We start from the raw sequence: 13,748 nt of genomic DNA, 5'->3' as shown, positions 1-13,748 counted from the left end.
TTGCTTCCCCCCGACCAGCCTTGTAAGAGTCCTTCCTACCAAGAGTTTTCTCATTATCCATAAACGAATCCAAAGCAACCATCAACAGATAAAGCAAATTTGAGAATAGGGGAAATACTTAATTTGCAGTCTTTTTGGGAAACTTGGTCACCAGAAGGAGCTTATCATCAGGGCTGAGGGTGAACCCAACCCAGTCGGCAAACAAATTCAGTTCTCTTGACCCGAGTCCTGGGGAACAGACAGAGCCTGGAGTCTCTCTGGCTGTGCTTCTGTAGTTCTTTCGATATCCTGGGCGCTGGCCCAAAACTTCCCTTTGTGTGAGGGAAGCACCAGGACTCCTGGGCAGTCTCTCGGTACCTCTTCTCGTTTTTCACCCTAGATGGTTTTCTACACTTGATGGCCAGCCAGCCACCAAAGTCCGCAACATGGCCACGGCTGCAGCTAAGCCCTCTGGATTTTGCTGTATTGTTCCCAAGACAGAAGTGCCTTTTTTTTTTTTTTTTAATTTTATTTATTTGAAAGAGAGAGAGCAAGAGTGTGCGCGGGGCAGGGGTGAGGTGGGGAGGAGCACGAGGGAGAGGAACAAGCAGACTGCACTGAGTGCAGAGGCGAGGCGGGCTTCCTCTGCGATCTTCCCTGAGATCATGACTTGAGCCAAAAATCAAGAGTCAGAGGCCCGACCAGCTGAGCCACCAGGTGCCCCCAGAAGCATTTTTTTCTAAGGTGGCTCCAGAAAATTGGAAAACATCGGTGAGAAAGCAGCATGAATGCTGAGAATGAAAAATTCAGGATTGCTTTTGATTTTTACTAACGCATAATCTTACAAAATTTCGTAATTTCGGTTTCGCAAACTGCAGTTCCGAATTATAGAACAGCATTATCATGCGGGATTTTCCCTCTTACCTAATGTACACGCAGTTCATTGGACTACTTTTGCCCTCAGCAAAAGTGTGGATCCATGAACAGAAATATTCTTTACTGCTGGAGTTTCAGAGAGTTTAGAGAAAGTCTGAGACATTGGGGCGTTTTGTTGTGGGGCTTCTGTCAGTCTGAACGTCGTGGGTCCCTACAGCTCCCATCTAGCGGGGTGAGTGAGGCCGGGCCCCTGCAGCCCCAGACCAGCTTGGCACGGGCGCTAGGCACGGGCACTAGGCACCACCCTTGTGGGGTGAAATGCCCTGTTCGGGGAACAGACTCCAAATGACAACAATGCCATCGCGTTCTCCCAGACCTGGCTTTGCACCTTCACAAAGGGTCAGAACAGCCCAGGAAGGAGCGTCTTCTATCAAGCCCTCCCTCTGCTTGGACAGAGGACCCCGTTCAGGGTCATGTAGTCACTCCCCTTCTCTAAACGCTCTTGAACGCCACCTGTTTTAGTGGGGAATGAAAGAGGAACAGGGAAGGAAAAGTTAGGAAAATCTAGCTGGTTATTTTTTCCTTTGCTTTTAATGATAGGTTGTTTTAAACAGAATATACTTTTCCTAAGACTCTTGTTAACCTCTTTTTCATCTTGGTACATATTTTGGGAGGGATAATTTCACACTTTGAAATTTTGTATCAATTTCAAATTACCGATTTCAAATACATCAATTTCAAAATATCAGATTAATAAGTTCTACTGAACTTATTAAATCGAAACTTTCATTACTTAATATAAATCAGGCTTCCTCAAAAATGATACATAAATTCTAACGATTTAGGGGAGATGAATTCTTCAGAAAGTAGTAAGATAATTTCAGGATGGACCATTGAATGTCTAAAGAATTCCTTTTTTCTACTGTGCTTCTGCAGGGACATTTCTCTTGCATTACTCATCTAATAATGATGCAGTTGAGGGATCAAGAAAGAGTATTTTTTTAAAGATTTTATTTATGTATTTATTTGACAGTGAGAGAGGGAACACAAGTTGGGGAGTGGGAGAGGGAGAAGCAGGCTTCCTGCCCAGCAGGGAGCGTGATGCAAGCTGGATCCCAGGAACCCCAGATCTGTTGACTCAGGGCTGAAGTCAGATGCCTAATGACTGAGCCACCCAGGCGCCCAAGAAAGAGTCTTTAAAGACACCGAAGTTTTGAGGCCAACTTAAGAACTTTTAAACTTAAACAACTTTTAAAAGCTGTGATACTTCAGCACCATATAAATGATTAAACAATCCAAAAACCTTATCACATTACAAAATGCTTGCTTGCTATTTTTAAAAGTGGTGTTTTGCCGTTTTCTACTTAGAGCTTTTATGTATTGAAAATTTTAACACACTTTGTAAACCTTATTTCAGGAAGGGAGACCGAACAGAAATTAAATCACAACAAGATCCACCTAAGGAAAGCTTTGAAGAGTAACCCCTCCCTCACGAAGGAAATAAGGAGCGTCTTGGAGCAGAGTTTGCTAGAGAAGCTGGAAACCTTGGGGATTAATGCGGTAAGCTCATTCATTTTGGGAACGTTCGCTGGTTGTGTTGTATTTTGTTTTCTCGATAGGAGAGGATCAGAGGAGAAAAGAAGGCATGTCTGTTTTGCTCTTGTGCACTCGTTCTGTCCTGATGGCCCAGCTTGCATTATTGGTTAGACAGTCTCTCTCTCTCTCACATGCACACACACACACACACACACACACACACACACACACACACCCCCTCTGTGTGCTTTCGGTCCTGGCGCTCACCACCTAGCACCACTAACCAGTCCCATGCACTCATACACACCCCCTCTATGTCCTACTGCCCTGGGACCTCCTCTTGAGGCCAGAATGCTGTGTCCTATGTTGGGGCGTCCCCTCCCTTGGATGCAGCAGTGAGGACAAAAGATTGGCACAGTTGATGCTGACAGATGCTCATGAAATGAAGAATGTTCCAGGCTAATAAGCTTAACATTGTATTGCTTCAGGATATACGTGGAATTTCAAGCGATCACTTCAGCAGGGTGCTAAGAACTGTGGAATCAGCGAGACACGAACGAGAGAGACATATACCCAACATTCAGCAAATTCGAGACTTCCTTGAACATGAGGTCAGCTGTAAAATTGAGGAGAGAACCTTACTGACCTCAGGTAAGCCCGTCACCGGCCGCCATTTCACTTCTGCACATAGGAAAGAAGTCCTGTTGCCTTTTGTAATTTTAAATGGTTTGCAGACTTTGGAACTTCATTGGCAAGTCTCGTACTGTTTGGACCGTTATAGGTTGAGTCTTGGATTTAATTTTAATACTAAAAAATGGTGGGGCGCCTGGGTGGCTCAGTGGGTTGAGCGTCTGACTCTTGGTTTCGGCTCCCACATCGGGCTCCATGCCCAGCAGGAGTCTGCTTGGACGTTCTCACTTCCTCTGCCCCTTCCTCTGCTCTCATTCTCTCTCTCTCTCTCAAATAAATAAATCTTTTTTTAAAAAAATACCTGTCATGTGGACTCTAGAGCCAAGAGCTTTTTGGTTTCAAGAGCCCGCGTAGACGCTATTGTAGTATTTTCTTGTGCTTTTCACTCACTGATCGCGAAGGCAATGGAAAGTCATGAATGATGGTACTGTTCCAGATAAGGACGTTCCTCAAGTGGATACCCTTTCCAACGGAGAGATACCTAAGGCCGTGCAGCTTCCTCCCAGAAGCAGACAGCTGATAAGACAAAGACCTGTTTTTACCGATAGGACGTCTGTCCCAAAGTGAGTATTTTCGACCCAAAATGTTTATACTCATGTTTATCCCAGTTGGCTTGGGCTGCTATAACAAAATTCCGTGGACCGGGTGGATTGAACAACAGAAAGCTGTTTTCTCACACTTCCGGAGTTTGGACGTCTGAAATCAGCGTGACGTATGGTTGGGTTCTGGTGACAGCTTGCTTCTAGGCTGGTAAATGGCCCACCCTCTCACTGTGTCCCCCTGTGGCAGGGAGAGAGAGGGGTCTGATCCCTCTTCCTCTTCTTAAAAGGACACTAATCCTTTTATGAGTGCCCCAGCCTTACGACCTCTAATAAACATAATTACCTCCCAAAGGCCCAACCTTCAGAGAGTGTCCCTGGGGGGTTAGGACATCAACACGTGGGTTGTAGGGCCACACAGACGTTCTACCCACAGTAACGTCTGCCCCAGCAGAGCGCCACGCTTACAGTTCCTACCTGCCTGTCCTTGGTACCAGCCCATTTCTTTTCTTTTTTTTTTTTTTTTCTTTTTTTTCAGCCATTTCTTGTGGCTTATTCTCTTTAACAAATGTTCAAAAGTAAAAATTACCCATTCCTTAGAAATTGATACTAAATTACATTAATCACTCGTGCTGTTTAGAAATCGTTTTCTTTTGTGTTTTAGAATTAAGAAAAATATCATAGAAGATCATTTTCCCAGAAAGTCTTCAACTATTACGTGAGTACTTGGGAGTGGGGAGAAGGCGTTTAAAAAGCTCTTTCCCCTGAACATTTGTTTTGTTGTAAATTGGTATGTGCGCTGTGATTAACTAAAACCCTAACTATTAAACATCACAATTCAATTGTCACCATTCATTACTCCTTCATGACATGTCTTTGTGTCTTCATCAGATTCTCTGTAAGTCAACAGCCCTTAGCACCCTGTGGTCTCCACTAAGAAATGGGGCCACCCCCAGTCATTTCCATTGTTCCCCTCTCTGTGTCTCATGAATTTCAATAAGCACATGAATTAAATGAATGATGTCCTCTTTTAGTGGCTGGATCCTTGAAACTGTAATCAGATGATATTGTGTTCTTACAGACATCAAGAATGGCTCCAGACCTTACTCTCTTGGGCCTCTTAGGATCCTAGCTCCATCACTCATGAACTTGTACCATTGATTCACTTGCTTACCTGTTTAGGCCTGATTTCTTATCTGTTCAATGGGGCGATGCTGCCTTTTTCACAACATAGTTGTATAAATTAAGAATATTTGAAAAGGGTTTGGGGGTGCCTGGCTGGCTCAGTCAGTGGAACACACAAGTCTTGCAAGGTCATGAGTTGAAGTCCCACACTGGGCATGGAGCCTACTTTAAAAAAAAAGTAAAATAGATAAAAATTAGAAGATTTATATTTTACAAAGAAAAAAAGAAAAGAGCTTGACCTCAGGGCTTGGCATTTAATGGGGACTTAATAAATTATAGGTACATTATTGTTATTAATTATAAGTAAAACTAATCATAACTGAATTTCATCATCGACTTTTTCTGGAGGTATTACTGCTATAAATCTCTTCTTGAGGCATTGTGTATATATAATAGAGACAAAATAATTTAGATAGTAAGGATGGTATAAATAGATATAATAGAGACAATAAGATGATTTACCATTCAAAAGCATTTTTCATGTACAAAAATCTCATAAGAGCCTTATTTCATGGAATGTAGTATGACTGAACATTGTCTGGAAAGATTTAAGTGATCAAAGAATATTCTTGAATGAACACTGCTATGAACATCTATCTCACTTATTTTTTTAAATACCTTTAATTTTTCTTTTGTAATTGTGGCTAAAAAAACACTCACCCAACATTTCCAAGTATAACTACTATTGTCGGCCATATGTACATTATGTATAGACAATTCCCTTTTTAAAAAATTTTTTTTAAATGTTTTATTTAAATTCTAGTTGGTTACCATACAGTGCAATACTGGTTTCAGGAGTAAAATGCAGTGATTCGTCACCTCTTGCAACACCCGGTGCCCGTTGCAACAAGTGCCCTCCTTAATGCCCATCCCCCGTCCAGCCCATCCCCCGTCCAGCCCATCCCCCCACTTTAAAATGGGGTGCTAATTCATGTGATGAAGCAAGTGGGATTGTGTCTATAAAAGCGCTCCGTAAAGTGCAGCGTGGAGGTAAATTGTAAGTAATGAAGCTATTTTAAAAGATGGGGTAGTTTTACCACAGGAAAGATTTCTTCCCCCCCAAATCCTTGGGTTTTCATTGGTTTAGGACCCCTCCGTTCAGTTCGGAGGAGGAGCTGGACGGCGATGACGTCATCCAGGCATGCGCGTCCCCGGACTTGCTTCCTGCGCGGTCCTCCCAAAGCAACGGGTGTACCTTCGCGAAGAACACGGTCAGAAGCGACACGGACTGGACCGAGGGAAGTGAAATCGAGGACTCCGATGTTTCTCCCAAGCCCACAGGTGAGCTCTGGTCACTGAAAATCCTTTTGGAAATTCCGTTTGGAACAGTGGTGGGGGCGGGGGTGGAGCCCTGGGGGAGGAGTTGAGAAAGTGCTCAAGGAAAGGAGGCGGCTCACCCAGAAGCCACCGCGGCGGAAGGAAGATGCCCGGGCTTGGCCGCTACTTGACGCTCTTATGGAAGGGGAGGACGCAGTTGGGGGGTGCCTAGGTATGTTCGTTTCCTAGGACTGTAGGGTCAAGTACGACATATCTCGTGGCTCAAAACAGAAATTTCTTGTCTCTATCCCAGAAGCTACAAGGCCCAAATCAGGGGTTGCAAGCCTGGTTCTTTGTGAGGGCCATGAGGAGAGGATCTGGTCCAAGCTTCTGTCTTCAGCTCGTAGGGGACCGTCACCGTCCCCCGTTCAGGCGTCCGTGTGGGAATTTCCCATTTTTATAAAGACACCAGTGGGGCCAGAGTCGGGCTCACCCTCACGAACTCGCTTGAATTTGATGACCTCTTTAAAGACCTTCTCCCCTAAGAAGGTCACCTTGTGAGACACTGGGGATGAGAACATCGTCATGGGACCGTGGAGGGACGCAGCGCACGCACACGCTGGGCGTCTGAGAAGGGCTGCTCTCAGCCCCCGGCCGCCTGGGGGACAGGGCGGTTCCAAAGGGCAGAAGAGCCAAGTGTGCGGCTGAAGAGACGTGGGGCTGAAGGGTCATTTCCTAAAAAATGAAATTCTGTTTAGGGCGCCTGGGTGGCTCAGTGGGTTAAGCCACTGCCTTCGGCTCAGGTCATGATCTCAGGGTCCTGGGATCGAGCCCCGCATCGGGCTCTCTGCTCAGCAGGGAGCCTGCTTCCTCCTCTCTCTCTCTGCCTGCCTCTCTGCCTACTTGTGATCTCTCTCTCTGTCAGATAAATAAATAAAATCTTATAAAAAAAAAAAATTCTGTTTAATGCCGTTCAAAAATTATGTATTTTAAAATTATCAGATATAATTCATTCATTGTATTCTATACAATTTACATCTATATAATTATCATTTTATATAATTATAATTATATAATTATATAATTATATAAAATTTGTTTTTGTTTATATAATGTATATAATTACATAAGATATAGCTAATTAATTTTAAAGTAATACTGTTTTTGAAAGTACCCCCATGAATATTCTACTCCTACAGACTACCTCACTGAAATTAAAGTTTCTGACCACAGCTTGAATAAGACCATCCTTCTTTGATTTCAGATGAAACCTTGGGGTGCCTGGGTGGCTCAGTTCATTAAGCAACCACCTTCAGCTGAGGTCATGATCCTGGGGTCCTGGGATGGAGTCCCGCATCGGACTCCCAACTTGGCAGGGAGTCTGCTTCTCCTTGTGATCTAATGCTATCTCTCTCTCATTCTCTCTCTCTCTCAAATAAATGAATGAATTCTTTAAAAAAAAGAACATGTTACTGCTTCTGGTCTAGGGGATCATTTTTCTAAAAGGAGCTATATATCTTAATGTAACTTTTTTCAACCCCCAAAATATATCAGTTGATTTTAATATAATAAACATGATTATTTGTAATGCTCAGAGTCTTTCAAAGTCACTTGTTCAAGATATTTTGGAATCGAAAAAGATAATTTTTTTTATAACTGTACCTATTTTCTGTTGGTCACACAGGAACCGCCATTAAAACACTAACTGAAAAAGTTGAAAAGACGGTTTCAAATCGCAGAAATGTGAATAAGCTAGCTGGTGGGATTAACGTTGCTGAGGCGTTCATCAAAAAAGAATTAAAAGAAGAACTAAAGGTAAAATCACCCTTGCTCACTAAACATACAGAGAAATTCATCTTTTAATGAATATACCTTAATAACTGTACTTCTTGTAGCAAAATGTCAAATGTATAGTAGCAGCTGTTGAGATGTATACCGTACCTTGTCTGCAGGATGATTGCATTTCTTTCTATTCCGTAGAGAACCCAGGATATTGGAACGACAGTGGGTAAGAAGGCAGCACATGCTTCTCAGGCTTTACGGGTTTTCAAACTCCTATCACGTGTCTGGCTTGACGCGGCTAAGTATTAGCTAGTTTGCACCCGGATGCTTGGGACTGGCTAGAACCTGGGCCTCGGCTCCGCATCCATGGCAGGACCTGACAGTAAGATAGGGACTTTGGGGGGCTTAGCCCCACTTGGGAGCTGAGTGCACAGAGAAAGGCATCAGAGAGACGAGAGCAGAGCCTGAGCTCTCTTCCCAGAGTGGAGGAAAGGCCCCAACACCTTCCCAGCAGCTCCAACCTGAGGTTCAAGGTCAGATTATCCCAGATGTAAGAGCTCCTGCCTGTGGACCAGCCCAGCTTTACTGCTTCAACGTAGTGTTTCCAGGATTTTCTAAAGTCATGGCTGGTAGAGTAAGTAGGAAACATGGAAATTCCATTGCAAGAAACAAGGAGGTAGTTCTGTCTGCCTGCAAAACGCAGATTTCCAAATCCGTTTCCTTGCCCTCCAGAAATCACCAGACATGGAATTTCTGAGGTTCGCCAGCTTCAGATCATCCGGCGTCAGCGGCTCCGTCTGGCCAACAGAATAACCACGGGACGCCCGCGTGCGCCGCGTCTTTAAGAAACGCTCACAGCTCTCCGTGCATTTCTGTGCATTTCTTTCAGTGCGCGGACGTGGATGATGACGACTGGGACCTGTCCTCCTCAGAGGAGGAAGGATCTCTGGGGAAGAAAACCGGGAGAGAACAGAAGGAACCTCTCCTTGTGAAGAATGAGGCGAATTCAACTCAAGTGCCAAGTGCCTGGGGCGCATCCAATCTGAAGGGGCCACATGCAGAAGGTTGGCTGCCCGAGCGCCTGGAAGCGCTGTCCGTTTTCCGGTTACTCGTGTCCTCTTTATAAATATCTAACGAAGCTGTGTTGAAACAGCATCGGACAGAAACACGGCTGGTGTAACAAATACCGTGGGCTTTGTGCACACTTACTCCTTCTCAGAGTCCTTTAACACGGGTGTGTTTAATTTGGACCGAAACTTTAGTCTTTAAATTTTAATGTTCTTTTTGAAAATGCCCACACAGATACTCTCCCCATGCAGATGCCTCGCGGAAGTTAAAATTTCTGATCTTACACTGGAACGGGGCCATTCTTCTGGCAGTCTTCCTGTGTGAATCTGTTTACGTATTAAATGTTTCCCTTTATTTTCTTTGAGGAAAGATTTCTCTTGCAACACTGTAGCCAGTGGGATGAATTAGAGAGGAGGCCAGGAGCTGACATTGTTCCTGGATGAGCGCTAGGATTTGGCTAAGTCCAGTAACTTAACTCCCAATATAGTTCATTTTTTAAATTATAAAATGTGATTTGTAATTTTTGTCAAAGTTATTCTTGCAAGTGGCAAAAGTCAGGTCATCCAGAAAGGCTTGTCTGTGCCCTTCCCCCGCTGCAGCACCCGCCCTTGGGTCTGTGTGGCACCCTGAGGTCCACCACGTCTCTCGGTACTAAGTCAGACTACAGGTTCCAGGCTCATCAACTTTAGACATGAACTGTTTTGTTTTAAAGATTTTATTTGACACAGAGAGAGAGAGACAGCAAGAGAGGGAATACAAACAGGGGGAGTGAGGGAGGGAGAAGCAGGCTTCCCACTGAGCAGAGAGCCCGATGTGGGGCTCGATCCCAGGACCCCGAGATCATGACCTGAGCTGAAGGCAGACACTTTAATGACTGAGCCACCCAGGTGCCCCTAGACTTGAACTCTTGATGTCCTGCTAAAACAGATGGGGGTGTGGCTCATTTTCTGCACTCAGGACAGCTCTCAGGACTCCTGTTGGGTGTTTTCCTGCCCCCATCTGTTACTTTATATATATATTTTTTTAGATTCCCCCATCTGTTACTTTATATATTTTTTTTAAGATTTTATTTATTTATATGACAGGGAGAGATCACAAGTAGGCAGAGAGGCAGGCAGAGAGAGAGGGGGAAGCAGGCTCCCCACCAAGCAGAGAGCCCAATGCGGGGCTCGATCCCAGGACCCTGAGATCATGACCTGAGCTGAAGGCAGATGCTTAACCATCTGAGTCACCCAGGCGCCCCACCCCATCCGTTACTTTAAATTATACGTGCAAACCCCTCTGTCCTCCCCATTTTCAGCGAGATCTCTCGCCATATCACTTTGTAAGATGAGCCATTGCTGTATCTGCCCTCCAGGTCACATTTCCTCTCCTCCAGAACGTGAGCCGGGCCTTCACTTCCACACGGTGCCCATCACTAGCTTATCTGTGCTTCCTAGTGAAGCCAATCGACCCTAGAAAACCCATATCTACCATTTAGTTCCTCCTTGGCTTATAATTTTATCCTCCTTTCTTCACACCTGTCAGAGTCAGTAGCAACAACAGAACGTTACTGAGTGCGGTTAAGGACCCTGACCCTGGGCTGAATACAGAGATGCTGAGTGGAAGCCTCTAGACAAGGGTCCCTCATGGTTCCCTGGAGATGTGGCCTTTTTGTGGCCTTGTAGCCTCCTCCAAGCCTGTGGGAGCTGGGGGCGTGCGGATTAGCCAACAGACCTGGACACTGAGTGACAAATGACAGATGTTTACAGGCTCGTCTGATCACTGGAGCTCCTCTTCCTCCTCTTCTCTCTCCCTCCACAGGACTTCAAGACGAATCCAGCACCCTGAAAAGCAGCTTAGTGACGGTCACCGACTGGAGCGACTCCTCAGATGTATAACCACCGCCTCAGGGTCAAGGTGAAGACGCCGGCAGGTTTCCAGCAGCCTGCCCACAAGACCCCCCCGCCCCGCTCCTGCCTTACAGTATTTCCCACAAGGACACGGAAGCTGATTCCAAGAGCAAGGGTCTCTTTAACAGCGCCTAATTCAGTATTGGAAAACAAAAATTGTCAACAGTATTTTGAAGCATATAGAGGTGTTTGACTTCTGCTGCTTAAAATTAATATGTCATTTGAAGTCATAAAAAGTTTTTCTTCAGAACGGTACTCTAGTGTTTAAGTGTATTTTTTCAACTAATTTTTAAGTGAATTTTTTTTAAACTTATAGCAGGTTTCGGTTTGGATTAAAACTTTTTTTTATATATATCTTTCTTATGTCCATTTTCACACTGGAAGTGTTTTATTATAAAATTCAGTTAGTACGCTTAAAATTGAATTAGTGGAATCAGTGAAATCTTAATAGTAGATTGGTTATTTTTCATATAGAAATAAGTTTAGAATTACAAAAATAGAGCCAGGCTAAGTTAAATACATTTTCCAGAAGTATGTGCACCATACTCCGACTTGAGCCCTTGTAAGCATGTTGTTATTAAACAATTATTTTAGAACATTAAATACCATTTCTGCAGTATAATCTTTACCTTGGATATTTTATGAATAAAATGTAGCTGTTTTCAATGTCAATTAATTTATCAGAATATGCAAAGATTGAGTCATTACTGAATTCATACGTGTATGTTGGGTTTTTCCCACTCTTTTTCAAATGCCCAACCCATATTATAAAATACCTCAAAACTAATTCTGTTCTTAACAGTTGCCGATGGTCAGAAAGTTCATATAAGCTGTTTTTTGCATTTTTTTTTTATACTTTGTGGTACTATCTGTACTCTGTTTCCCTCCTCCAAAAAAGTAACATTTTAACTAACAGTCTGTTGGGTTTTGGATCTCTTTTCAGTTCGCCAACCTTTCAAGGAAAGCCCTCCCGTACCTCACTGTGACTGCAGCTGAGTTATTAAGGACGAGCTCAGAGCTAAACTTACCTTGTTGGGAGGTCCGGCTCTCCCTGTTAGCTGTGCCACACGACATCCTGGTCTGAAGCCACAGTTTATGTTTCTGCCCCTCCCCCGCCGCCCCCAAGGGTCCTTTTCACTTGCCCACTTGCACATTTTAAGCCCTTCCCACAGGGGCCGTTTTATGGAAATGCACTCCCTTTCTATGTAAGCACTTTAATAAATGCCAAATCAAATTTCCATATAGGAGGACAGAGATAAGCAACACACCAGAGCCACACTGTGCCTGAGAAGGCACACAGGCCACTGGACTCATTCAGTCACTTTCCAACAGATATTTATTGAAGTATGTGGGTCTATTTTGCGTTTTGGTTTTTTTTTAAAAGATTTTATTTGAGACAGAGTGAGAGCGAGTGCATGAGCAGGGGGAGGGATAGAGGGAGAGGAAGAAGCAAACTCCCCGCTGAGTGGGGAGCATGATGTGGGACCTGATCCCTGGAGCCTGAGATCACGACCCAAGCCCTGACCCAACTGACTGAGCCATCCAGGCACCCATATTTTGCTTTTTCAACATGCACCATTAGTTCATTTAATCAGAACAACTTTGGGACACAGTAATTATCATAATCCCCATCCTGAAGGTGTGAGAAATGCAGAATTATTAAGTAATTTGCCCAAAGCCATACTACTAGAAAGTGACAAGAGCAAGCTTTACCCAGGTCTCTGTGCTCGGCGTCTCTGCTCCCGATGGAAAGGGATGCGAAATGGGATGAACTCTGCTATGCGAACCCAATATTTAAACTAAGTCGGCCTGTCTGTGTTGCAAAAGCCACTCCTTGAACTCCTCTCTTTCGACCTACCATGCTGTCCTCGGAGATGTGGTTCTTTTCAATTGTCTTTGCATCCTGTGTTTCCCTTCACCGATGCACAGCTAACACGTTTGTGGTTCCCAACAGAGCTTTTCTGTCTTCACTCCCTCCTCTCCTTAAATTCGTCAGGAGCTAGAACACTTCAGTACAATCTAAACATTACCTTTAGTACATTCACCAGCACAGCTCTGAAATAAAAGACTTGGTTCTAAACACACACCCATAAAATCCTTTGGCCGGTAGCGCCCAATACCCCCTTGTGGCTTTCACTGCATTTGTATCCCTAGAAGAGATATTTAAATATTATATATAGTATATATATATTTGCATTTGTATCCCTAGAAGAGATATTTAAATATTATATACAGTATATATATGCATTTGTATCCCTAGAAGAGATATTTAAATATTATATATAGTATATATCTTATATTCATATTTATTTTAATTATATATTACATATTTATATATTTTCACATATATTTCTACATATTATATATGTATTTATGTAATATAGAGATAATTTTTTAGTAACAAACTTGTTACTTGTCATTTCCTCTTCTTCCCACTGAGCATCTCCAAATAACGTGATTTTTCCCTTTTAAGTCTTTCATGCTGTTCAGAGACCACTGGGGCAATTTACATGCCCTGAAAAATGGTAAGTCTCTCCATTACCCAGAGTGGCTGTGCACACAGGGCCCGAGAGACACACCGGAACTCACCCATCAGTTGTGAGCGAGGCAGGCGCCACACAGGCTCTGGAACCTTCCTCGGCTGGCCCCAAAGTCAACCATGACCAGCGTCTCTAGCCAGGCTCTTGCTGACCCTCCAGCCCTGAATCTGCTTTCTGTATCAGAGAAGCCTAAGCGGTTCTTTAAGGCGGACGTGCCAGGCAATGTCCTGGCCGCATTAGCCTTTCCTTGAGCAGTCACTGAGAATCACAGCGGTGCCAAACAGGTGCAAGAAACTGGAAGTCATCGCGACACAGCCAGTAACCTGTCCGTTCAACCCAAACATCTTTTGAGGAACAGCCTCAGACTGCCCCCACACTGTTCACAAGACACCACTCCTTACACA

At 44.0% G+C, this 13,748-nt stretch overlaps 1 protein-coding gene across 3 annotated transcripts in view; it reads left to right on the top strand.

Moving 5' to 3' along the window:
- DZIP1 (DAZ interacting zinc finger protein 1) overlaps positions 1–11,059 on the top strand; it is a 50,686-nt gene extending 39,627 nt beyond the window's left edge. For all 3 annotated transcript variants that reach the window (XM_045978317.1, XM_045978318.1, XM_045978316.1), the window contains 8 exons: positions 2,273–2,415; positions 2,880–3,042; positions 3,518–3,644; positions 4,285–4,338; positions 5,893–6,086; positions 7,747–7,877; positions 8,734–8,908; positions 10,716–11,059. In XM_045978317.1, coding sequence (XP_045834273.1) covers positions 2,273–2,415; positions 2,880–3,042; positions 3,518–3,644; positions 4,285–4,338; positions 5,893–6,086; positions 7,747–7,877; positions 8,734–8,908; positions 10,716–10,792 — 1,064 coding nt within the window. In that variant the 3' untranslated portion in view covers positions 10,793–11,059. The remainder of the gene's footprint in view (positions 1–2,272; positions 2,416–2,879; positions 3,043–3,517; positions 3,645–4,284; positions 4,339–5,892; positions 6,087–7,746; positions 7,878–8,733; positions 8,909–10,715) is intronic.
- Positions 11,060–13,748: the final 2,689 nt, after the last annotated feature.

This window comes from Meles meles, chromosome 14, assembly GCF_922984935.1.
Source record: "Meles meles chromosome 14, mMelMel3.1 paternal haplotype, whole genome shotgun sequence".
Classification (NCBI taxonomy): domain Eukaryota; kingdom Metazoa; phylum Chordata; class Mammalia; order Carnivora; family Mustelidae; genus Meles; species Meles meles.
The sequence above is the reverse complement of the archived record's forward strand: the minus strand, read 5'-3'. Positions and strand labels throughout refer to the sequence as shown.